Here is a 26,697-nt window from a genome sequence, read left to right as displayed (position 1 = left end):
TCTCCTGCTTCCAACATTGGTCTCTTCAAGCAACATACAGATTGGATTCTAAAGAAAATTCAGATTATATCAATCCTTGCTTAAAAGTTTTCAGTGGCTTTCCATCACAGGTAGAGTAAAATTCCAACTTCTTACCGTGCCCTGCCTGATCTGGCCCTTGCCTTTCTCTGTACCCCCTCTCTTACCACTAGCCCCTTTGTTCACTCTGCTCCAGTACTTTGGCTTTCTTTCCACCCTCACCCACCTCAGGGCCGTTTGCTGTTTTGTTGCTTGGAATATTCCAACTCCAGATCTTTGTATAACTGGATCCTTTTTTTGTGGCTGGTTCAAATGTAACCTTCACAGCTAGGTCTCTGCTGTTCATCCTAGTGGATTCAGCACTCTCCCTACCCACCTTGATTGCTGTTTTGTATTATGCATTGGAATATTCACTATTTGAAATGATCTTGTTTATATTTTCATGTCAGCTCTGTGGGAGCACAGACTTTGCTTTGTTTATCATTATATCCCTGTTACCTTGAAGAGTGCCTGGAACATAGTGGGTAACCAATAAATGTTGTTTTAAATGAAAAAAAAAAAAGGCAGTATCCTTAGATCCTGAGTGCAGCCAGACTGCTTGCCGTTCCCTGAACTACAACACAGTTGCACATTCTGCTTCCTCTTCCTATAATGCTTTCCTCTTTCTTCTTTTTCAGCTCAACTCCTACTTATCTTTCAGTACTTGACTTTGTCACCTCTTCCAGGAAGCTCTCTTTGATCTTATGATTTCCTGGTTAACACCTTCATTAGACTCTGTAGCACCCTATGCATGTCCTCATTATAGCACATATGCAATTAGTATGAAATTGCTTGTTAATGTATCTGTCTCCCCTGTTAGATTAGCTTCTGGCAGGGATGGTATTTTATTTGTATCCCCAGCCCACTGGGAATCTACAAAAATCTACTTAATTATTTTGTTGAATTATTTGTTAAATCATAGAATCCTTTGGTAATGTAAATTAGCTGTCCCCCAAGTTCTTGCACTAGCCAAGATTTGATTTTCAGACATTGATGTTTTAAAAATGTACATAACCTTACTTATAGAAAAGGTTCACGTCCCCACTGAAGTTTTCTGTAATAAGAATAACATTAAATACTATACTTACAATTTATTGTCTACTATGTGCCATGAACCTCTGACATAGATTGTCTTATTCACAAATAACTTTTCAAGGTGTATATGTTATTATTCTCATTTTACATATGCAGAAACTGAGACTTACACGTAGTGATCTGTTCAAGCGCATATAGCTAGCAAAAAAAAGCTGGAATTTGAATCCAGGTCTTTGATTTCTAAGCCCAAGTTCTTTCTGCTACGCCATGCTGCCCCCTATGGGACAAGTTCACATTTCAGAACTGTTTATTAAAAATATCAATTATTATCATTGTAAAGCTTATAAAATTTGAGGTTTTATAAGCTACAGAATCAGGAAGGTTGCTTTGAATACCATTATTTTAATCAACTAGAAAAATGGCATTAGTTTTAACATGTTCTAGGCAAGAGCATTATATTGTCTGTGACTAGTATGCTTTCTCTCTGTTTATAAGCATAAGGGTGTTTTGTAGAAGTCTGTATTAACTCAACTATGTTTTTTCAGTTAGTATTTGCTATGTAAACTCCAGTTGAATTCCCGAGAGTGGAGGCGACTTGCTAGGCCTCTCCTCCAGCTTGTCTGTAAGTTGTCTCCTGATTGTTGTATCTATGATGAGACCAGTCTACTTATTTGGCCTCAGGCTCAGGATTCTAGTGTATCCACGGTTTCTCTCTTTCCCAACTCTCACCCCACGACATTGGTGCCATGTGGGTGGGAAGCTTGCCATGAACTTTACCCAGGCTAGGACCTACTTCCTGCCTCATTCCTGTCAGTCCCTCCCTATTTACTGGAGGCTGGGCCTGTTCTCTTTATTACCTGGTTTTGGTTAAATGCCTTTTTTATCTTGGAAGCTTGGACGAGAACTGGACTGAATCTTCCCCACCCCTAAATGGAGGTGATCTCAGGTCATTGCCCTAGCTTCCTACCCCTCCCCATTCTGATTTTGTTTCCTCTGTACTTCTAGACTCTTACCACTGAGTGTTGTTTCCTCCTGCTTGCTGGAACTCATGACTTAGCACAAAAGAACCTCATCAATGGAGATAGGACCAAGAATCTGGTGACTGAAATACAGAACTTTAGATCTTATTGCTTACCGCTCACTGCCTTTCTTCTGTGCATCTCTGGGGATGGGGATGGTGATGGAAGACAGTCTATATGTGATGATGTAGAATTGATCTTCTTTAGGTTCTGCTCATCTGAGGGGTCTATCAGCTTAGTGATGGATAAGCCAGAAACTGGTTGTTTGTATCTTGCATAATGTAGAGCATCCATGATCCACCTCATTTCACGCCAAACTTCATCAATTTGCTTTGGGATAAAATGGTAAAAGACATTAATTATCAAACAGGTTTAAAAAGGTTTAAGTTTCCCTGAGAGTCCAAGATGATACATCTTCCACAGTATTGGTTTTGAGCAAGGGTAAGATATTTTCAACATAGGTTTGCTAAACCAGAAAACACCTCTTCTTTATAATCTCTTGTGTCTTGCATGTTTTTACCTGAGAGGCTATTTCATTTAGTGCAAATAGTGGAAGACCTGGATTCCAGCTGGGACCCACAACTTACTGGTTCTGTAACAACCTTTGGCAAATTACTTGACCTTTTCCAGCCTCAGATGCCTTATTTGTGAAATGTGGACAAGACATTTCCCCTTTTATACCTCACAGGACTGCTGTGATGACTGGGTGAAATGATATATTTGAAGGTCCTTTGTAAAACTGCAGGGTACATTTCTCATACATATGAAGTGTTACTAATTCTCAGCATGTAATGAAATATTCCTCATTAGGATATTATGGGGAAGGCATATGATGAAGTCTGAATTTCAGAACAGGTGAAGAAAGGAATGTAGTTTTAGTTCTATGTGAACTAGAAGAACAAAGCATCACTGGAATAAGCAGAGATTCTTGGACCTATTTTAATAGAAATAACTTTCATATATTAAACTTACTTTCTTACATATAAGTGCTTCTAAAGTACAAAACAGCTTAAACAGCGTATTCTTCCTAAGTAATTTAAACATCCTTGTAATTTTACAGTAGCCCATTTGATTTCTGGGTTACCAAAGTGATTTTAACATTTTCATTATAAAGTATAATAGTTGTTACTCAGTTGTAAAAGTCATTCATATTTTTGTGTCTATCTCTGTAGATGACAGATATTCTCCCAAATCTTAATAGACACTGTCCATAAACTTTCTGGTTATTCTGACTCTCTCCAAGGAGGTTGTTAATGACATTTTTTCATGGGACCCTGGAGCTTGTGATAGGCTTTGCATCTAATTTCACTGGGTGCTTTGAGCAAGCCGTTAACTTCTGACCCACTTACTCAACTGTAAAAAGAAGAGGTCGTACCGAATGTCTAAGTTCCCTTCCAGCTCTGACACTTTATGATTTATCTTTGAAGAACCTTTGGAAAGTTGGTGTCACTCAGTTTCCAGGTAGAAGATGTTCATTGTATGAATACTACAAGGTTAAGGTCTCTCTGATTGTAGAAGGGAGTATCCAGTGTTCTCTTTTATTTTCAAAATTCCTTTTTTAGGGCCTTAATGTGTACTTAAAGAATACTCTTTAAAGAATCCACAAGCCTGGTGCTCCCAACAAACACAGAGTCTGAAATTGAGAGAGTCTGTGGTGTTCAGAGTGACAGGCAAGCTTGAGTGAACTAGTGAATGGCACTGCATCGTTGGTAGCCATTTTCCCTTGCTTTCTAGTAATGTTCTGTAACGAGAGCATTCAGGCTTTGTTAAGGCAGTGAGTTGGGCTGAAGGTTCAGCAGTGGCAGGCCCATGAGGAGGCTCTGAACGATGTAAAGAGAGAAATCTGAAGTTCAGGGCGTAAGGCTAAAATGGAAGTCCAAGTCCAGACTTGGACAGATTTTCTAAATGGGATTGTTGCTTTCTCAGCTAGCTTTTATTGATCCGACCTCATGCAGCATACTCTCATCTCAAAGTTTAAGGCACTGCATGACTATGGACAACTTTTGGACGTACTGCCAAGGGCAGGTACTGTGCTTTTGTACCTTTAACTTTTGGCTGTGTAAAGACTAGGTACTCAATAAATGATTATTCAGCGAATGAAGGTATGAATGAATGGGTATCTAATTCTTTAGATCTCTGCCCTCGCACGGAGTTATTATGAGGATTAAGTAAGATGATGTAGATGAGTGCACCTTGTAAGCTGTACGTTGTTCTAAAGTTTTCAGTTGTCACAGTGACAATCATGGTTATTGTAGTGGACGGAATGTGGCCTCCCGGAATACATGTCCACATCCTAGTCCCTGGAATTTGTATTACCTTATATGATAAAAGAGTAAATATTACATTGTATGGCAAAAGATGTGATTAAGGTTAAGGATTTTGACAGGAGGAGTTCATCCTGGATTATCTGGGTGGGCCTTAATTCCAATGACAAATGTCCTGATAAAGACATTCTTATGAGAGTGAGGCAGAGGGAGATGTGGCAGTCAGAAGAGAAGGAGGCAGTGTAACCACAGAAGCAGAGGTTGAAGTGAGGTGGCCACAAGTCAAGGAATGCCAACAGCCACCAGAAGCTGGAGGAAGCAGAGAACAGACTCTCCCACTCTCCAAAAGGAGTGTGATGCTGCCAACAGCTTGATTTTAGATTTCTGGGCTCCAGAACTGTGGGAGAATAGATTTCTGTTGTTTTAAGCTACCCCGTTTGTGGTAATTTATTACAGCAGTCCTAGGAAATGACTACAATTATTAACAATCTACTTGTTCTCTTTGGATGGATTGCTTTAGCCTTATTGCTGAGGATGGATAGTGAGAGTTAGTGTAGAAATTTAAAAAATTATGTGTAGAAACAATGGTTATTTCTTAACTTTTCTCAGTGATGAAGTGAAAAGGTATTAACTGAAGAAAAATCAAAAACATAGGTACAGGGAAGCCTATGGACTGAGTTTAATGGACTTAGCTAAGTAGCTCTAAAAGAAGTACAATTTTCACCCATTTTTACCTTTTACTGTTGATCTAAAAATAACTGCCAACATAATCCCCCTGATTTTAATGTCCAAATTCAGCTTCTAAAGACTTGCTGACACGTTTTTTAAAAAGAAAGACCATGAACTTACTAGGTCTGTTGGTTAAAAGTTTTGCATCCATTTCTCACCCTGCCCTTTAAAAATTTTGGTTTTCATCCCCAAAATTACACCCCTTTCTCTGTACTCAGGCAAGATAATATTTTTATTTAAATGTGAAGGTGATTGGTTTTCTCACAGCATAGTTACAAGGTGCTTGAGGGGATGATAGATTGGCTATATTTAATGAGCTGTGTTTCTGTTACAGCTTAGGAGCATTTGAAGCGTTACAGTATATAAATTATAGCCTAATTGCCCTTTAGGCTTTAGCAGCTCAGAATATGCCAAGTGCCAAGTCTCAACACTTTGACATTTCTGCTGCATGTGTTGTCTGTAAAGGCTGTATACCTTATCTGTGATTTTCTGCACCTCCCCTGGCCTAGCCCTTCCCCTTTCTGGCTGCACTCCTTGGCTTCTTTTCCTTACTGTATTTACATAGACTCCCTTGCTGTTTACATTGTTTGGTTTGTGTAGTGCCTTCAGCACTGTCTTAGATCTGGAATCCTACAAATGCTCTCACAGTTGTCACTTGCCTCTGCAGATTATGGTGTGTGGTGAGCTGAGCTGTGAATGCCAGTGGGTGAATGGCTGCAGCTGGTTTTCATTCTGAGCAAGAGAGATTGAGAAGCCCAGTATAGATAAGGCGAGAGATGATATTGCATTAGCTCTGGCCAGGGAAGTTATCCATGTTGGATGGAGCAAGGCAGTCCACTGAAGGCTGTGGGTGCAAGGAGAAGGTCTGGTTTCAGCCTGGCCAAGAAGTGCTTTTCTGAACCCTTTGGGAATTAGCTTTTATCCAAGTCTACGTTTACCTGGCTGGCTGGAGAGTATGTAGAGGCCGCCCTCAAGCTGCCTGCTTTGGGAGACCGGAGCAGGCTAGAACTTTAAAGAATTCCTGGCCTGGCCTGCCTTTATCCATCCCACTTACTGGTGTGATGAACGGAAACGAGAAAAAGGCAGTGGAGCCCTAGACTAGGTGAAAGAGAGGAGTGAGAATAGTCATCTGGAAGAAAGAATGGAGCCAGAAACTCTTGGAGTAGTTTGAGACTGTGACAGACTGAAGAAAGTCAGCTTTCTTGTGTTGGAACATAGTGGATTCAGGGGAGCCTTAAGTGGAATAAAGCAGAAGTAGAACTTAAGGTATGATTAGAGAAGTGCTTCTCTAAAAATATTTATGGTTGTTAAAGAAGCCATGAAATGTTAGAGCCAACCAGGTGCTTAGGAAGGCATCTAGTCCAATTCTTTTATTTTATATATGAGGAAATTGAGGCCCCTGGATCAAATGAATTGTCCAGTACTCCAAGGTTTATCAGTAGAAGATTCAGGACTAAAAATGTATGCTAATTGTCTTCTAGTCATTATTCTTCTTACTCTGTTCCACTATGCCTTACACTGGGTTCAAAAGAGAAGCCAATCTTTCATATTCTCCTCATGCTTCATTCTTCCTTTTCCCACCACCTTCCCCCTGTCCGTGTTCTACTTTTACTGGCAATAAAGTAAGTGATGGAAATGTTTTGAATTTTTAAATACTACACTCTCAGGTCAAGAAAGCAAGTAAGTTCTTGAAAGGTTTGTTTTTTTAGTCTAAGAGGTCACCTGAAATATCTCATTTAGGATGAGAGAAGTAGGATAGGATTTGTCTGCTCACACTTTGCAAGCATATTACAATATCTTCTTCCTGAGTACTTAATAAACCCACAATCTTGCATATCATGTTTTAAAGCATTTTCCCTTCTTACTAATTAATAAGTGAATGAATGTATAATTTATTGCATACTTATTATGTGTGGGCACTTTAGTGAATGCTTTACATGCATTACCTTGCTGAATTCTCGCAGTGACACTGAGAGCTAGTACTATTATTATCATCATCCCTGTTTTACAGATGAGGAGATTAAGATTTAGAGAACTTTATTTGCCCAAAGCTCACAGCATTTCCTCATCTTAGGTCCTCATTACTTGCCTGGAGGGTTGCAATAGCTTCGTATCTGGTTTCCCTGCCTTTAGTCTACTTCTCCTTAAATCTAGGAACGGTATGTAAATTATTTTAGTAGCCAATGAGAATGAGTACTTACTATAAACAACCAGTGTGGCCATACCAATGCGAACGGGAGGAATATCCTCCCCTGCGTGAATCTATCCTAAACATCTGTGAGAACCTATAACTGACTTTCTCCAAAACTTTGGCCAGGTCCCTATTGCCTGCAGAATCAAGTACAAATATCTTACCATGGCCTTTAACAAAGCCCTTGTGTGATCTGATCTCATTGCTACTTTCATTTTTACCTAATTTCTCACTACTGCCCTTTACTCAGTTTATGCCCCAGCTAATCTTGACTACTCATCATTCCCCAGATACGACTTTTCTGCTCTCTCTGCCTTATCTGCTGATTCTTTTTCTTTGCCTCTTAGTCTATTTCTCCTCACTACAGACTAACCCATCCCTATAGGCCCAGCTCAGTTACATCTTCTATGGCAACTTTTTTATGCCCACAAATGTAGGTAAATTTTTACTTCCTTGTGTTGGCACAAAACTTTTTTTTTTTTGTACCTCTCTTTTGGCACCTAACTCATTTTACAAATAGTGTTTGTACACATTTCTTGTCTACCCTAATGCATTTTAAACGCTTTAAGGTCAGGGACCATGTGTAATTCAACTTTGTGTCTCCCTTACAGTGCCTGACACCTGGGTGTCCAACAAATATTTATTAGATGGACCTGAATATATGTCAAAGTGATATTTATGGTGGGGCTATTGCTATTACAGAAGTCCACACTTATCCATGGTTTTGCTTTCTGCAGTTTCGGTAACCATTGGTCAACTGAGATCTGAGAATATTAAATGGAAAATTCCAGAAATAAATAATTCATATGTTTTAAATTGCCACTGTTCTGAGAAGTGTGATGAAATCTCCTGTCATTCTGCGCCGTCCTGCCCAGGACGTGAATCATCCCTTTGTCCAGCGTATCCCTCCCATTAGTCACTTAGTAGCCACCTTGGTTGTCAGATTGTTGCCATATTGCAGTTCTTGTGTTCAGGTAACCCTTACTTTACTTAATAACGGCCCCAAAGCACAAGACGTAGTGATGCTGGCAGTTTGGTTATGACAAAGAGAAGCCACAAAGTACTTCCTTTAAGTGAAAAGGTGAAAGTTCTTGACTTAATAAGGAAAGAAAAAAAAATATGGTGAAGTTGCTAAGATCTGTGGTAAGAATGAATCTTCATTCCGTGAAACTGAAGGAAAAGAAATTCTTCGTAGTTTTGCTGTTGCCCCTCAGACTGCAAAAGTTCTGGGCACAGTGCATGATAAGTGCTTAGTTAAGGCGGAAGAGGCATTAAATTTGTACAATAAGATATTTTGAGAGAGAGAAAGAACATTCACATAGTTTTTATTATGGTATATGGTTATAATTGTTCTATTTTATTATTGTTAATCTCTTACCCTAATTTGTAAATTAAACTTTAGCATAGGTATGTACGTATAGGAAAAAAATAGTATATATAGGGTTAGATACTATCTGCGGTTTCAGGCATCCACTGGGGGTCTTGGGATATATCCCCTGAGGTTAAGAGGGAACTACTGTATATTCATTTAGTGCATTGGGTTACTACAGGCATAAAGAGCGTAAGATTTGTCCAAGGGATTTAGGGGCAATTTCAGACTAGATCCAAATTCTCTTGTTGACTAGTCAGTACCCCTTTCTCAAGACCCTAAGATGTCACCATAGGGCTTTTCCAGAAAAGACCATGGACAGGGAACACATTTTTTAACCTCTGTAGCTACACATTAAAGTGTCAGTTCTGCCAGAAAGAAGTCCAAAGAATGAGAAATCTTAGGTCCAGCTGAATTTGGGTTAACATAAACTGATGGGTCGTTCTCTTCTCTTTTTCTCTGGGATATTGAATTAATTAATACAGTTTTTCTCTGTGTTGGAATTATCAGTGGGCTACTGGGTAAGGATAATATTCTGATCTCTACTTCTGGCAGTGATTTTTCTCTCTGGTATGGGAGACTACTGCTACCTACCACAGTGGCTGATATAGCTCTTACTAACACAGTGTTTTACCTGTAGCTTTTTCTTAAGCCTTTGTATAAAAACTCACATTTCCTTGAGCTCTGCATTTTAACCAAATCAACAGGCTGTTTGCACATGGTTGTCTTTAACTTAGCCCAGATTGCTGTTCTTTCTTATGCTTGGTTCTCATCCCCTCCACCATGTCCCTTCTTTCTCCCTTTTACCTCAGAAGAAACAAACTGTTACCTGAATGAAATCTAAAACTTGCTGGTGTCTTTGTTTGGCAGCTGCAACCTCACTGTCTGAGATTGCTTCCCTCAGGGACTGTTGGGTATTCAGAGAATCCAGCTCCACAACAGCAGAAAGGCGGCAATACAGACTAATAAATTTCTCCCTGTAGCTGCAAAAATGAACTGGAAAATGGACAAGCAAAATAAAACATGTTAAGACCTGGTATCAAAATAGAGAAATTCATACCTCAGAGGAAACAAGTTGAATGAAAACATGATTTATTAATCCTATCAGTGGAAAATATTAGGCCATAAATAAATTATAAATGTGCTCTTAAGGGGCCAGTTGTCTGGCTTTAGTCATACAGTATTCCCTTTTAAGGTTTACCAAGTCCTGGTAAGGTATGGGGAAGTGGAGTCGGCTAAAGCTGCAGTTTATGTTCAGCCCCTAAAGTTGGGCTACTACTGGGAGAATAACTTTGCTTATCACTTTAAAGGGAAAAAAAAAAAAAAAAGCAAGTAGCAATTTGAAACCTAGTTTTGACTGCCATGTCTGATTTCCAGTATGTATCTTGCATGTTCCTTTCCAAGGCCAGAAGTCCCAGAAGATACAAGGCATGCTTTTCTCAGCGTATGTTTTGTCTTTTGTCTGGCTGGGAAATGTCTGTAAAGACCTAGTATGATGAGTTTTGCTTCTTCTCCTGCCTCTCCACTCCTCAGCTCCTCTGGAAGGATGATGGAGCTAATGCTCGATAGATCATTTTTGTCTTCACCTTCCTCTCTTGAAAGATAATGGGCCAGAGGCCAAAGGAAACAGTCTAATCTTCATCTCTATCATGGAGGAGGGAGAGAGGAGTGTGGGACTCAGCCTGGTGCAGGCAACCTGAGGTGATCCGATTTTTCATACTTCTCTGACTGGCTCTGATCATATGCCATAACTTCAGATTCCAGTAAGATGAGGAAAGCATCCCAATTCAGACTAGTGTCGTACCAGTCTCTTCCTGGCCATTGCTGAGTTTGGAGGCTCACTCGCCAGGAACCTCACTTACTCTGTGTGCCTCTGACCTGCGTCAGTGTGTTTTGTGCTTTGGAAATAGGGCTGTAATAACTCAACAAATCTGTGGAATGGAAACATTTTTATTTTGGCTTCTTTGGTGAGGAATTCTAGGAAGAACATCTAACTACTGTCCTTGGGCCTCTTTGCTGCTGATTCCTGAGACCTAGACCTGGACATTTAGGGAAACTAAAACCACATACCTCAAAATGGGGCATCTGGTCATCTATGCACCTTACTGAGGGAGCCCTACTTTAATGCACATTGAGAGATTTTGTGTACCCCACAATTCCCGTCTTACCACTGCCTGCTTCCTTACTTGATCTTCTCTCAGGATGAAACTCAGTTGAGTATAAGGGTAACCTGCTCTGTTTGTGTTTCCTCCTATTGAAGTAGTAGAGAAGAATGGAGTGAGGTCTCCAGTGGCCCATCCTTATTCCAGCTGTGCACCATTTCAAGGCAGTGTTTCTGAATTCAAGTAGCTTTGGTTCTGGGTTTTTTTTTTCTCTCTGGTGTCAGAGCCTTCCTTCTCACTTTCTCTGCTCTAACACTTCCTTGTCTGACAGAAGAACTGATCTCATTAAATGACAAACTATTGAGCTCTTCCCAAATGATCTACTTTTCATGCTTTTCCCTGGTTACAGACCTCTGTAGAGCTCCGTCTTGACTCAGGATAAAATCCAAACATCACTATAAAGCAAGCTTCTTGAGATCTAGGATTTTAATTTATCTTCAGTCATATCTTTTGTCATGCAACCACCCTCTGCTGTCTGCCTGCATTGACCCTACACTGTGGTCAAGCTGAACCTACTACAGGCCCTTTTGTGCTTCCATGCTTGTGAACATGCCATTTCCTTCTCCTCCAATACCCTTTTTTTTAACCAGTACCTTCAGGTCAGATTCTTCTGATACTTGAAAATTTTAGTTTAAATAATCTTCTCAGTGAAATCTTCATGGACACCTCTTTCCCTCCAGGCAGAATTAGTTTCTCTCTTTTGTGCTCCTAGACCACTTGTTTTCTAAATGTATCAGGACACTGATCCTGCTTTACTGTAATAATGTGTTTACTTGACTGCCTTGGTATTAGACTGTGATTTCTTTGAGGGCAAGAACCATGTCTCCTGTTAATTTTTATTTCCTCAAAACCTGGAACATTATAACTTCTCAGTTAATGTTTATTGACTGAATGAACAACAACAAAATGTGCACCCTGATCTGAAGAGAGCAGACCCTTCCTCCAAAGTCTCCTCTTTCCCTCCATTCTCTTTTCTCAAGGTGCTTTTGCTTTTCCTGTTTCAAAAGGTGTACTTCAGGTCTGTGATATTTACTGGCCTCTCTACAGGAAAGAGTCACCATTACTTTTTAGCTTACTCTTGACCCTTGTAGCTCCCTGAATGTGTCTTTATGCCTTTCAAGGAGGAATTATATCCTGTTTGCACTTGACAGATGTCCTCTCTTGGCTGGAGAGTGGAGAGAGTGAAGTGTCTCACAGTCTGCCTTTCCAAACCAAGTTGTAAAAAAAAAAAAAAAAAAAAAAAAAAAATCAGCTTTTTTCCTTCTTTCTAAAATATGACTGGGAAGATAGTGAGAGGCACTGAAGAATTTCTTTAAAGGAAATACTATCGGTCCCATCTGAATTCTAGAACGCCAGGGTGTCCACAACTTTCTCTTGTTGTGTCTCCTTGTGGTCAGAGCCTTGGATCAGTGGGTGGTCTCACAGTGCCCACACCACCCGTGCCACTCACCACAGTGAGCTATGAGGACCTTTCAACGACAAGGACAGGGCTTCACTTTCCCGCTCTAGTGGTTTTTATCCAGAGCCTTTAATGTTACTTTAACAAATGTTACTTTAACATAGTCTTTTGTGGTTTAGCAATGATACATTTGGTAGCCATCACTGAGAAGGGGAGGATAGACTGGAAGCTTCTAATTTTTTTCTAATGTGAATCACATGCATTTTACAGGCAAAATGGTATAAGGATACAAAAATGCATTATCCCAGACCACATGATTTGTTATTAATTTACAAACTAAGACTGATTTTCTGTGGTGTTTTCTCTCTCTTTTTTCTGTATAAAATTGTTGGCACCAGCACTGGAAGTCAGATTAGGAGTATAGTAGAGTGGAAAGTACTCAGGGTTAGGTATCAGATGAAACTGGAGTTGAATCATAGTTCTGCCACTTACTACCTTCATAATAATCGGCATATAACCCCTGGGAGCTTCCGTTTCCTCATATCTAAGACGGGGTAATAATATCTACCTAGGATAAGACAACATAATAGTAAACAGTAAAGTGCCCAGCATAGCATGTGGCACATATCAGATATAAAAGAAATTTTTGCTCACATCCCTACCACGTCCCCCTGGGAAGAATGAGGCATTTAGTAGGTAGAATATTAGAATGGGATTGAGATTAGAATATTCTTCCTAAAGATCTCTAACTCAGTAAAGTCCTAATCAATCTGGGCCATGTAGCCTAGTTTGGAAGCTAAGGAACCAACAAGATTACCTCCTAGGGTCAGTTTAGTTCCGTGATTCTTTGCCAAGGTGTCAGAAGGAACCTGGGCATAAGATGCCTCTCTAAAGATTCCTGGTAGTGAATGAGTTGATGTTGGAATTCAGGAGTGGTATCCTAAATCATGAAAAATGGGCATTAGGAATGAGGGTTGAGACCGTGCCATTTCTTATAAGCCTGTGGCCTGGATTCCATTAGGCTCAATGCCTGGATATCCCACAGGCACCTCAAACAAAACTCATCATTTGTCAAACTGAACTAACTCATCATCTCTCCCCTCCCCCCAAACCTGTTCCTCCCCTCTTATTTCCTGTTCTGGTAGATGGCAGCATTATCCATTTCAGCACCCTATTCAGACTCTCTGGCTCCTCCATCTTGCTCTTCAACCACATTAAATCAGTCACAAAGTCCTATTGATTTTAACTTCTAAATTCCTCTTGCCTCTGCCTTCTCTTCTGTACCCCTGCTGTGGCAGTCTTGGTTTGAGTTCTTATCGTTGCCCACCTGGGCCAGTCTCTTAACTGTCTCATTGCCTCTAGTCTCAGTCCTTTTTTTGTTTTCCTGCAATCCATAGAGTTGCTAAAACCTAGTAAGACCATATTATTCCTTTTCTTAAAATCTTTTAATGACTCCTCTTTGCCTATAGGATAAAATCTAACCGCTTTAGGATGGCCTAGCCCTTTGTGATTTTTACTTTTTTAAATTTTAGTTGTATCTTCTGTCACTCTTCCTCAGATGCCTGAAGCATCTTTCACAATGAACTACTAAGAGTGTACTTAATTGAGCTGCATTTTCCCACGTCTCCAAGCCTTCGTGCATGCTATTCCTTCTGCTTAAAATGATTTTCCTTTTCTACCTTTTCTTTCCTTTTCTGAATGTTTATTTATACTTCAGGGTCTATCTCAAATATTATCTCTGTAAGAAAGGATTAGGTGTCTTTCCTCTGAAATTCAACAACCTACATCTTAACAGCAGGATTTTCATTGCATTGGGACTATTGGTGTAGATGTCTGTATCCTCCACTGGATTCTAGACTTCTGGTGGGCAGATTGTGTCCTATTAATGTCTGTATGTCCAGCCCCAGCACAGTGCTTTGCATACAGTGGAAACTCAGTAAATATTTGTTGAATGAAGGATGCAGCCGAGCACTGAAGTATGAAATATATACCAGGCTTCAAACTGTTTCTAAAAACTTCCCCAGTTTCTTAATCTTGCTAGTCAAGTCAGTTGGAATCATAGAGCCAAGGAAATTGATAAAAGTCAACTTTCTTCTTCATAGCCCTGCTCTCAATTGTGACTGCCCACAGGGTCAGGGCAGGGTGACCTCCTCAGTGTAGGCTAGGCAAATCCTCAAGAGACCATATCACTGAACAGAGTTTCTAAGGGCTTTTCCTTTCATTTCTGGGAACAGCATAAATAGTGACCCTTGTTGTTCCCTAGGCACATACTTTATTACTGCAGAGGATTGCTATCCTGCTCCTATCCAAAGGGTCGGGGAGTATCAGCTCTCACGCTGTGGAGGGGGAGTGGGTCTGCAGTTGTACCACTTTGCCTCAGCTCAACCCTGCTCATAGAGGTCTCACAGCATCCTCCTGTATGATGGTCTCTCTCTTTCCCCAACAAGTAATCCTATGAAGGAACATCCTATGGGTCTTCCTCAGCCTAGTCTTTACTCCAGGAGACAGAGGGCTAAGCTCCTTTATCATTTTGTCCTTGCTAGATCTAGTTTGTGCTGGAATAGGCACAGATACAGTTTCCCATAGCTGGTTAGCAAGTTATTTATGATTCACTCGGGCCACTGGCAGGAGCACGGTCAGTGTGCCAAATCTCAAATCTTTTCGTTGTATAAGGCGTGACTTATACAAGTCAGACTGAAATATAGTATAACACTTTATTCTGTTATAGGGTGTATATTCCCATAATTTGCACTTTTCAAGTTTTCTTAGAACTCTTATGTTGTTATTACAATTTTCTGAGTTCTGATTGAATTTTCAACAACATTCTCCTTCTCAGGAATGCTTAGTGTATCTATTGACCTTTTACTATGGACCCGTCTGTGGAATATAGCAATCCCTACCTACCTACAAAAACGAGCAAAAATTGCTTAGGTCTTTCTTCGAGGGGCCTAGGCCCACTGTAGCAAGCTCTTAGGAGTTCCTATAGACGGTATTATGAAGTGCTTGCAGGAAGTAACTGATAATCTGCCTCTTTGGAAGCTCTGATTGCTTGGAAATAAGAGAGAGTTTATCATGGTTCTCACTAAGGCCCAGTAGTATTTAAAAAATTGTTGCTGGTGGTGCTAAAGTACAATAAGCGTAGTACTAGAGTATATTAATTTCCTGATACTGGCAATATTTCCTCCTGATCCCTAGAGAAGACTAATAGGATTGTGTATGCCAGTGGAAACAAGCCCAATCAAGTGGTCTTTTCTGGAAACTTACATGGCCCTCATTAATCAAGTGGGTCACCAACGATATGGTAACAACGGAGAACCAGTAGGATAAGAAGTTATGTTTTACTCTAGGAAAAAACATCTTAAAGTCAGAAACTGTTGACATCCAGGCTTTGATCTACAGCCTGGTTTTCATAGGTGAAGGATAGTACCTGATGGTCTTATACTGCTTTTAGTATTAAGAAGAGGTAAGACGGGTCAAAGAGATAGACACTGTTGGATTCTATTATTTTGCTAACCACAACCCTAGTTTTCTAAATTCCTGAAACGTCTTTTTCTCTGTGTTCTAGGCAGTGCTACTTCAAGTGTGGTCCGTGGATTGGCTGCTTCAGTATCAGCTGAAAGCTTGTTAGAAATGCAAATTCTCCAGCCCCTACTGACTCAGCATTTCTGGAGTGGGACTCCAAGAATCTATTTTAACAAGCTGTCTCAGTGTTTCTTATGTACATTAACGTACATAACGTACATTAACGTTTGAGAAGCATCATATCCTGAAGTATGTTTTCTGTGGGTTTTTAACAGGTGCCATGCCTAAAATGGTTCTAGTTGTTGTCATATGAATTTGGAAAATGTTGGGTTAAACAAAGTTAAGCTTTTTATTTTTTTGTGGGGAGGACTGCCAGATTCTGCAGAGCTTTTAATATGTTACTTTACTGCTCAAAAATCTCTATTGTATTTCCAGCACACTTAAAGTAAAATCCAAAGCCCTTATCATGATCTGTGAAGCCATGCATGATCTGGCCACTGCTGATCTTCTGATATCATTTCCTATCTTTGTTGCTCTTGCTTACTACATTCCGCCTACACTGACCTCTTAGCCAGGCACACTCTTACTGTAAGGCCTTTGCACTTGCTGTTTTCACTGCATGGAAATCTTGCATCTCTGCTCAAATATATGTTCTTCAGAGAGGCCTTTCCAGGTCATCCTATACAAAATTGTAGTTCCTGTCACTTCACTCCAGTCCTTTATCCGGATTTTTTTTTCTTCATAGCTCTCACTACTCTCTGACATTTACAGTATTAATGTTTGTTGATTAGTTTACCATTTGTTTCCACCGCTGGACTGTCATTAGCACCATGAGGAGTTTGTTCATTGCTGATACTTCAATACCTGGAATGGTGCCTGGCACATAGTAGGTTACTTAAATATTTATTGATGAATTAGTGAACAAATGAGTGAAGAGAGGAAATTGTAGACTAGAGAGTAACAGCAGTAGGATAAAGTGTGGTTGCCCAAGAATAGTGTGTGAGCCTCCCAGAAAGCAAGATAGAGAGGATACTTGCAGGGCTTGGTCCTCCAGGGTCTTGAGAGTCAAGTCACTATTATAACTGATACTAAATCATTGATCATTCCCATTCCCCACTGAGGCATGGGGAAATGAATCTCATGTATCTTTGCCTGTAATCATGGAACAGTAATGACCATTTCACACAGAGTGGACTCCCAGTTGGCTCTCCAGTGAAGTGTTTTCTTTAGTTCTTTTCTCTGTCATTTATCTATCCCTGGGAAATCATTCACTTTCATGGCTTCAGCTGTTATCAGTAGACATTGGCCAAATTTCTGTGTTTAGTACCCAACTTCGTCTTCCGCATTTTTACTGCCAGTTGTATATGTCTACTTGGATGTTGAATTAGCACCAAGATATTCAGAGCTAAAAGTATCATATTCTTCCCCAAAGCATTTTCTTCTCTGATTTCCTTATGTCTGGTTAATGGCAGCGGTATCCTCACAGTCTTTGAAGCTAAAAACCATGGGGGTATTCTAGAAGTCTCTCAACTTTGCCTTTTCTCATTCAAACAGTTGTCCAGTCTTGTCGATTACTTCCAGTGTTTCTTACATCTGTGTTTGTTTCCTTTTTTTGTTTTGTGTCTACCTTAACACTGGAATATTATAATAACCTCTGAACTATCTTCCCAACCCTGCTTTCAATCCATCTTAAACAGATTCCTCAGCCTGACTCTTAACAGTACTGCCCAGTATGGCTACAGCTTGTCCATACAGCTTTATGTCTACTGTTTCCTCAGTTCATTTCTCAGATGTAGCCAAATTGGACCACTTGTTCTTTTTTCTGATTCTTTCTGAGTTTTTCTATTCTTACGTCTTTGCTTATTCTGCTCTCCCTCTGACAAAAAAGCTTTCATTATCCATGTTTATTAGCATCCTGTCCATTCTTTAACACCCATATCAAACATCCCCTCTCCAAGACGGCTTTTTGATACCTTTTTTGAGAAAACGTGCTTTCATTCCTTTTTTCAGTATCACTTAACGTGTAAGATTTTGGCACATTATACATCATTTAAAAATTAACTCGTGTGCTTATTTTGCTCCTGCCACTGTACTAAAAAGCCCCTTGAGGGCAGAGCATTAGTCCTAACTCATCTCTTAATCTCCACTGTAGGTACCTAATGTGCATGTAGCGACTTGAATTGAAATACCTTGACTCAAACTGTGTTTTGTAATAGCTATATCATATATATCATAGCTATATCATATATATCATATATCAGTTATATCATAGACTAAAAATGTTCATTTGGATGGGGAACTCATTAAATGGTCACATTCACATTCAGGCATTTTGGGAGTGGCATGGCCAATATTATTAATGATTTGACACAGAAAAGGTACAAGAAGGTTAAATGATGGCCAGTGCCACACAACAGAGGACCCAGTACTCTCAAGTCCCAGTCTGCAAGTCTGATTCAGGCTTCTCTTTATAACTCTCCCTGCTCTGGAAATAGCAATTGCTGTTCATCAGCTTTTGGGCATGTCAACTGCTTGGAGCAAAAGGGAAACTGGGAGACTTTATCCATTTATCCTCAAGAGATAAATTCAGATTCAGATGCCCAGGTCTCAGGATGAGACATCAGGCAGTTGCCTTGTCTGTTTCTAAATCTGGTGGCTGGGGAGCAATCCAAAGAGAGTCTGCCCCCATTCCACCCACCCCGTCACTCACCCTTCCACAAATCCTGCAATCCATTTGAACTGATGGAACTCCTGTTAATTGCCTCTTATTGGCCTGTTACAAAATGAAGCATGGGGAAGAGACAAAGCTTCCCTATTCACATTTTCAGTGGGCAGCAGGGGTCTCTGCAAAAATAGAGAACCTGGGGCCCAGGCTATTCATTTTTGAAAGTTAGGACAAGATCTTCCACCATTCAGAATCCCACATTATAATCACAATATTGCATCCTGGGAGACCCTGTCAACTTCTCAAATGGTCTGCTAGAAATTGAGTCTATTTAATAAATAAGCACTACTTATAGCCTTTTTTCCCCTTTAAAGTGATACACACTTTACATTTTAATTTCAGTATTTTTTTTCCCATTTGGAGGAAAGAGGGGGTGGGAAGTGGGGGAAGAGAGAAGAAAGAAAGAAAGAAGGAAAGAAAAGAAAAGAAAAGAAAAAAAAAGAAAAGAAGGGAGGAAGAAAGAGAAGGGGCAGTGCTTTTCATGAAAACATTAGTTCTTGTATTTATGTTTTAGGAAAGCAAAGGGGAGGCAAGAACTGCAGCCTGATAACTGAACTTTCTGTTTAGAAGTCCCTCCTCTCCATTGGGCCTTAGCTAGGTTTCAATAATTATTGCTCAGGCACACAGTTTTGGAGCTTTGCTTTCTCTCAGACTTGTACACAGTTCTAGGAAGGGTTGTTGCCAAAGCCGTCATGTGATTTATTGACCCTCCACTGGGACAAGGGGGAACAGATATAACTTTGTGATTTTATTATAAGGAGGCTGGGTTAATATTTCTAGGTGAAACAAGCTACTATACCAAGTTCAAACATCTGAAGAGGGAGGTTAAGAAACCCTGAGTGTGGGGTGTAAGGATTATTCTGTCCTGGGGCTGTACAGACGTCGTCTGAGGCAGGGAGCAGGAGAAGAAAGGACACATTGTGACCCATTTCCAACACCTCCTGTGTGTAGAGGCGGAAGTTCCTTGCCTGCAGAGGGACACGCGCGGAGGAAAAATAGGAGAGTTACAGCATGGCACTTACATAAACAACACCAAACTGGCATAAAACATCTAACAAAATTACACAACTTCAAGCTTGGAATTTTTATACAACATAAATATTAGGGTTCAGTCCATTTAATAATGCTATATAAAATCAAGATTTAAGGCAGTAATGTTCCACATAAACTCTGAAAACAACATTTATGCTTCTTATAAAAGCAGAAAATGATTGCATTCTGTGGGCTTTTCAAAATGATGAATATAATTACATGAAGCAACAAAAATGGATTGAATTAAAAATCCACTAGTTTCAATTTAAGTTGGTTAAGGGGGGAAAATGTAGTTTCTGGCCAAGGACTGAGAAAATTTTACAAGTATCCAAAAAAAAAAAAAAAAAAAAAGTATGTACTCTTAGGCAGTTAGGCAGCCTTCTCCCAACATGTATACGTAGCCCAAGAGTCACCAGTGAAATATGAGCTGCTTCAAACTTTCTAAGCCCAAGAAACCCTTTAATGGTATCTACTGTTGCAAGTTGAGCTGGTATTTTTTTTCCTCCTCCTGAGTACATGGCCACCCCCAGAATAATCCAGTTACTCCTCTAGTGTCTTTATAGCATCTTGTGCAATTTATTCTTCATCGGTGTTGGCTGTTTTGGACTAGGCTTGCAATATTGACTTGTAATCAGAGCAGTGCCCCAATGGAAGAACACTCTCAGATAGACTCTTGCCTCCATGGGTCAGAGGCCAATTCATAGCTGTCTTTCTGTTATTTAAAGAGAGCCGGTCACTCCTGTTAACAGTCTTCCTGTTTGCAGGCTAAACTTGGTGTATTTTCTGTGTGTATAGGAATAGTAGTGTGTGTGTGTGTGTGTGTTGAGTGGGGAGAGATGGTGAATGTAGGTCCAAAAAAAAAAAAAATCCAACCTAATGCTACATGACGTTAGCTTACTAGACAGAACCTGATAAACATTTACTCTTCTCTTCTGTGCCTACAGGTTTTTGTTTTTGTTTTTTTTTGAAGTTGCTTATTAGTGGAGGTAAGATTTGCACATCTTGATTTAGACAAGACAAGTGATTTTGACAGCAAATTTTCTGTTTGTGGAAAGATAGCATGGCATAACCTTGGCCACTGCTCTAGACTTAGACTACCAATAGTCTTCTGTTCGTAAGTAAATTATTTGCAAATCTAACCAGACACTTATTTATTTACTTATTTGTTTATTTATTTGTTCCCCTTGCTTCATGCTATCCTGAAGCTGAGACTTGATGTCTTTCAAGGTGGGTTAGGCAATTATTTTTTCTTGTTTGACCAAACCACAGTGAAGTGGGCTCTGGGAACTTTGGAAGACATCAATATGGAGGAGCTAGAGAAAAGGTACAGAAGGGCAGCCTGTGTCCACTTACAGGCATCAAATTGAAAATGTGCATGTATGTGCAAAGTGGTATGTAAATAAATGAACAAAATATGTATACATATATTTTTTTACCTCTTGAGTTTTACCCCATAATGCAGTTTCCATGAGCCATAAAAAGAAGATAAAAATGGTAAAGACTGGTACCTGGTGTAGAGGTATATTGATCTGCTTAAGGAGAGCTTTCACTGCCATCTGGAGCTCGTAGAAGAACAATTGCACAGGGCAGTCAGAAGTATGATCCACACTTTCCATAGATTCAGAGCCAGAAAGCTTTTGGACCAATTCCCACTCCTCTCTGTATGTTGAGTCAAGTTAAAATTAGAAATATTACAAAAGTTCAGAACACAGCTCAGAACATTTTTACTGCATATGTCCAGAACCTGAATAACCAATTTTTGGTGGTTAAAACTTGATGCAATTCTTGAAATTTGAACTTTTTTGCCACCCAAATGGAGTTTAAAATGAACTCTTTCTAAATTAAGCTTATTTCACCTATCAAACCACATACACCTCAGAACAGCAGGTCTGATTTGTAATGAATCAGTTTTTGAGATTGGAGCTTTGAAATATTTTGTAATAATTTCCTGTCTTCATTTTTCTTTTCCTGAAATCCCCTGTAAGTTCTAAGACCCTACATTTTACCACAGGGGCATCTGCTGGTTAATTCAGCAGTTGGGTAACCACAGGACTCTGGTCCAACTCAGGCAAGAAACCACATGGCACGTTTCAACCCTGGCCTGTTGTGATCGTGGGTACTATTTTGGTTTCCTTCCCCTTCCAAAAGCTTGAGAATCACAAACAGGAACAGCAGACAATTCCAATAAAAGGAACCAGGGGACACACATCACTGCTTCCATCCTCCTTTCAAACCAGTCATCTGTGTCTTTATTCTGCATGCTCTACAATCCTTCCTAGTGAACTTTTCCAAATGTCCTGCGGAAGGGAAGGGAAAAGAATGGTGGTGGGAGGAAAGCACATCTGGTTTGTCCCCCAAAAGCTGCTCTTCAAAAGGATCTTGAAAAGATCAAGGTAAAAGCCTCTTGGGCAACATTGTTTCCACAGGTATTTTAGCACAAATCTCTAAACACATTGAGTTGGCACATTTTCTAACTCTGCATGGAGCAGCAGTGTGCTCTCAGGAGCAGGCTAGAGAGGAAAGGAAAGCCCTCCTGTTTTGGGTTGGAAAGAGAGGAGGTGCTAACATATGTTCCCACCCTCGTGAAAATCCTCTGAGGGCTCTCCCTGATGGGTTATACTCACTGGGGCTCCGAGCTATGAGCCAGAAAATGAAATTGATTGTGACATGAGCTTTTCATCAGAATACACTCTCTTTTAACCAGCTACCCTCTTAGAAAAGTTTCTGTTTTCATGATATCAGTTTCATTTCAATTCCCACACTGGAAAAGACTATGGAAAAATCTACCCTTTGTCTCAATAAGAGGAAAAAAAGAAAAAAGAAAATTAAATCCTGCTTCAATCTGGGCATACTGTTGGCCTCACAAATAATTGAAATCTTTGAGAACCTGCTTGGGAACTATATCTTTTCTTCCGTCACTGATACTGAATTAAATGAGGGGTTCTGACTAGCACGAGTATGCACAAAATCTAAAGGACCACATTGCTAAAATATTATCTGTAGTCAAATTAGAAAATAAATTACCAGGAGGAATACCATGAAACATCTACCACTAATCAGTTTAGTCTTTAAGGATGAGGGAGATGGAACTGGCAGAGGGAAGGCTACTGGAGTCTTTTGTAAAAATGAAACTTGGATCCTTGGCAAATGGAAATTGTTGGTACAACCACTAAAAGATAGAGTCTAAACCTTTAAGGCACAAATCTAGAAAATGGATGAAAGTAACCATTGCAAAATCAACCCACAAATGAGCCTCTTGGGAAGGACTGAGATAACTAATGCTGATTGTAGAAGTGGCCACCAGATGGCAGACTTAAGTCTAGGTGTAGTTGGTAAGTGGAAGAGAATATGGCAGCTAGTGAGTTCTCTGAAGAGACCGTTGTCATCGTCATCTCCTTCATTGTCATCAAGTAGTATTTAATAAACATCGTGAGATACTCTCGTTAAAAAGTTCTTCTCACTTTAGTGACCAAATTTTAAATGACCAAATTAGAGTCTCCTTTGGTTAAGCAAATCTGTAGGTGCAGCCTAGAGCCTGAGGATCTAAATTGTACACGGAAGCTTGACAGACTCTTTTTCAAGTTCTTTTCCTTTTCTTGTCTGTTCTTTCTTTTCCTTTTCTTTTTGTGTTGAACACAGTTCAGTTCATTTTAGTAGACCTTCAGAGGTGTACTAGAGGGCTAGCGGTAAAGCTGAGTCAGATTACCAAGACTGGGCAACGTTTTCCAAAGTTAACGGTAATTCACCATAATGCCAAATCATAGAGCAATTTCCAGAAGGTCAGGCCTTGTTACTTCTTTTCTTCCCTAGAGAACCATAAAGAGTGTAGGAAACACACAAAATCCTTAGGCCAGGGGGTTGGGGTGGGGGGAGTGAGGGTAGGGAGGGTCCTTTAAGGTTAAGGGGAGACCAGTTACTCTACTAGAACCCATTTACACAAGTGATTTTTTAAAATGTGACTTTTTAGGTTGTGGAGAAAAGATATTGGAAATAGCAGTGCTGAAAGAAAAGGGCATCTATTCATTAACCTGAATGTCAGTGGTTGCATAGAGGAAAGTGAAAGGATAGTGTCCCCTTTAAATGGGCCCACTCCTTCCGCCAATCAATACTACAAGCCCTCCTTATCCTAACGTTAAAACCGAGCTATGCCTTTGCCCCAATGTGCTGGCCCCTGAGGACATCTCATCGTAGAAACTTCACTCAGAAGTAACATTTCAGTTTCCTTCTGGCACATCAAACCCATCACTTAGCCATTGTTTCATCATGAGGAAAATCTAAACTCCTCACAACTTACTTGGAAACGTTATTGTTCTCACGGATCTTCACATGGCAGAGGATGTTAGGCAACTTTTGGGTAACAAGAACTTTGATTTGATCCACAGAGCTACATAGCTTTAGGTAACCCAGATATAATCCAGGAGAGAGACGCTGATGACTCCTTTTGTGATAGGAGAGAATATCCTGTAGGATGAAAAACAAAACAAAAAACACATTAAAAGGCAATCTCTTTTCATTTCTTAGGTACACCATGTCACGAATTAAAGGAGCTGTAGCTAAGTAATTAGTGAGAAACCTTGGATACCACCATGAACGTTGAGAATGCGTTGGTGGTACAGCCAGTCTTACCTTCAGGAGAATTAGCCTCCAAGTCAGGTACTCAGCCTTTAATATATTCTGCATGCTTATTTTCCTCAGATTTCTGTTCCACGAATAGGTGTGTGGGTTGTGATTGGGAATGGTCTGGCTGGTGGTGGAGGCGGATAGATACTAAAGAAAAATAGAATTCATAATTTCTGTCCTTGAAGGGTTTATTGTTTAGCTGGGGGAAAACAAATTGCAAGTGTAAAAACTGACAAAGCAGTATAGGAAGCCTCATTATTTCAGGATAATTGGTGTCAGGAAAAGGATCAAAATTTTATAGTAAGTAGAAAAAAAAGGATTTGATTGTTATCTTGAAAAATCAAACAAGCAATAGCAATAGATTTATTTATCTTATTAACATTCGAGTTATAATCACTAATTCTGAGAATGAAGAGAGAATCAAGTATTGATTCTTGGGTTAACATTTTAGACTAAATTGTATGATAGCTGAAATGCTGTTCCTCATGTTTGACCTTCACAATGTGATCGTGAAGAGGATAATTTTTGCAAGAGTATTTGAAGGCTCCATATATTTTTTTTCCCTTGCATTAAACAAATTTGATATTCAGGTCATTCTCTTATAAAATCCTTGTTCATTGTGTGGTCTTCAGTTGTTAACTGGCCTACCATTGCTAGATTCTCAGTTGTCAGTAAATTTGCATGTGATTTGATTAGTCTCCATGTCATCCTCATCAGCTTCACAAAATTCTGTATCTTTTACAAGATTTAAAAATTTACCTTGTAATAGATTTGCGTTGAATTTGCATTGTATTGTCACATCACAATATTCCATAGGCAGCGGAGACTGAATAAAGTTGGTGCGATAGGAGGTGCCAGCCTAGTTAAGCACAGAGGGGTGTTTGAGTGGAGTTTTGTTTTCTACGTGGTCAGTTTTCTAGTGAACTTTTAAGGTTGTGACTTTTGCTTCTCTCTATGACTGCAGGAACTCAGGTAATAAATACTTGGTAATACAGACACTCCCTCTCCTGTATATCAGTAAGTAAGACTTTTTATACATTTGGGCAGTGTAGGGGTGAAACAGAGTAGGAGTGATGACTCAGGAAACTGATTATAGGGGAAGGATTTCTATAGGCCAGAGTTTAGCCTAGTTTTCAAAGGGGGTAAAAAAGAGGGAATCAACTCTACCACTAAACATAGGGAAGGCAAAAGAGAAGAGAAAAAAACCAGTTTAAACTTACATAGAATTCAGTATGGAACAGAAAGGTATGAGGTCTTCCTTGACAGTATACTCTGAAGAAATGACCCCTCCTCTGTAGAATTAACCATCTGTAACATCTAACATATGCTATTGTGTATTGTCTCCTTTGTCCTGTCCTTATCAAACATATTGAGTTCCAGGTACTATAGGAGACATTGGGGTTTCAGGTGAACCTTATATGATCCCTGCTTTTGACGAGGTCAAGAAAGACAGATGAGTAAAGGAATGATCACAATATACCGAAACCAGTTTATAATAGAGGCAATGTAGGCATACAGAGGAAGGAGTACTTAACTTATATTTTTCTTCTTTTATGTTCTTTTCTTGAACTAGACTATGAAATTAATGGCAGGGACTTTTTTTTTTCCAATTGCTTTGTCTCCTTAGTGCCCAGTACTGTTTCTATATATAATAGGTTTGCAACATGTGGAAATCAGGCCTTGTCCCTAAAACAGAATGTATGAGAATAGTAGAAGAGGGACAAAATAAGAATGGTCACAATTGGAAGGAAGACATAACTAGCATGTATAGGAAAGCAAAGACTAAATAACTTTTAAGATATTTGGCAAAGAAATAGACTAGAAAAATGTGACTTCACGATTAAGAAGGAGGGAATTCTTATTGATATAAGGAGATTGGTAAGGCTGAATGTTTTCATCTTGTCTCTTCAGAACAGATTGCAGATAATTAGTTGACTAGAGGAAGTTCAGTCAAGGTGAAATTTTGAGAAATGAACAGGTAATCAAAGAGAGAGAAACAGTTAATGAGAGAAGGAAAAATGCAAGTATTTAATCAGCAGAATTTGACGATATGCACCCTAGGGGTGCTTGCTGTACAAGCAGATGTGGCCACAAACCCACAGATCATTATTTTTGAGAGGTGATGGAGAACTGGAAAAGTCCCTAAAGACTGGAAAAGGGCAAATATGCCTATCTTTGAAACAGGAAGGGGAGAAACACAGAATGACACTAGTAATTAAAGACCACCAACTTATAGATCTTTGGGAAAAATGAGAACAAACCATCAGTCAATCAATTTGCAGTCACCTAGGAAACCCTGAGTCACTAAATAGGAGTCAGCATGGTTTTGTGATGGGCAGATCATACAGACAGCTTTAATTTCCTATAGCAAAAGAACAAGATCCATAGACCAGGGAGCTGTCTCCAGTATAATCTGTTTCACTAGATAATCTGGGAAAAGTATCAATAGAATCTTGACCGCATGACTTTAATAAGCTGAATATCAGGGTTGAAGATTTGTGGATGATGGGGATAGTATGGGAATAGTAGGACATATTGAGCGATGGCCCAGTAGAGACTGGTCCTGAGAGCCA

General features: G+C 39.7%; 1 protein-coding gene across 1 annotated transcript in view; it reads right to left on the bottom strand.

Annotated features, from left to right (window-relative positions):
- Window positions 1-26,697, bottom strand: part of ANKFN1 (ankyrin repeat and fibronectin type III domain containing 1) — a 138,572-nt gene that overhangs the window by 12,239 nt on the left and 99,636 nt on the right. Inside the window, exons 12-16 of the mRNA XM_060134735.1 lie at window positions 23,799-23,965; window positions 21,013-21,163; window positions 19,272-19,440; window positions 9,494-9,660; window positions 2,228-2,441 (exon numbers count right to left, since the gene is read on the bottom strand). Of these exons, the coding sequence (XP_059990718.1) occupies window positions 2,228-2,441; window positions 9,494-9,660; window positions 19,272-19,440; window positions 21,013-21,163; window positions 23,799-23,965 (868 nt within the window). The remainder of the gene's footprint in view (window positions 1-2,227; window positions 2,442-9,493; window positions 9,661-19,271; window positions 19,441-21,012; window positions 21,164-23,798; window positions 23,966-26,697) is intronic.

The sequence above is a fragment of the Lagenorhynchus albirostris genome, chromosome 20, assembly GCF_949774975.1.
Source record: "Lagenorhynchus albirostris chromosome 20, mLagAlb1.1, whole genome shotgun sequence".
NCBI classification, from domain to species: Eukaryota; Metazoa; Chordata; class Mammalia; order Artiodactyla; family Delphinidae; genus Lagenorhynchus; species Lagenorhynchus albirostris.
The sequence above is the reverse complement of the archived record's forward strand: the minus strand, read 5'-3'. Positions and strand labels throughout refer to the sequence as shown.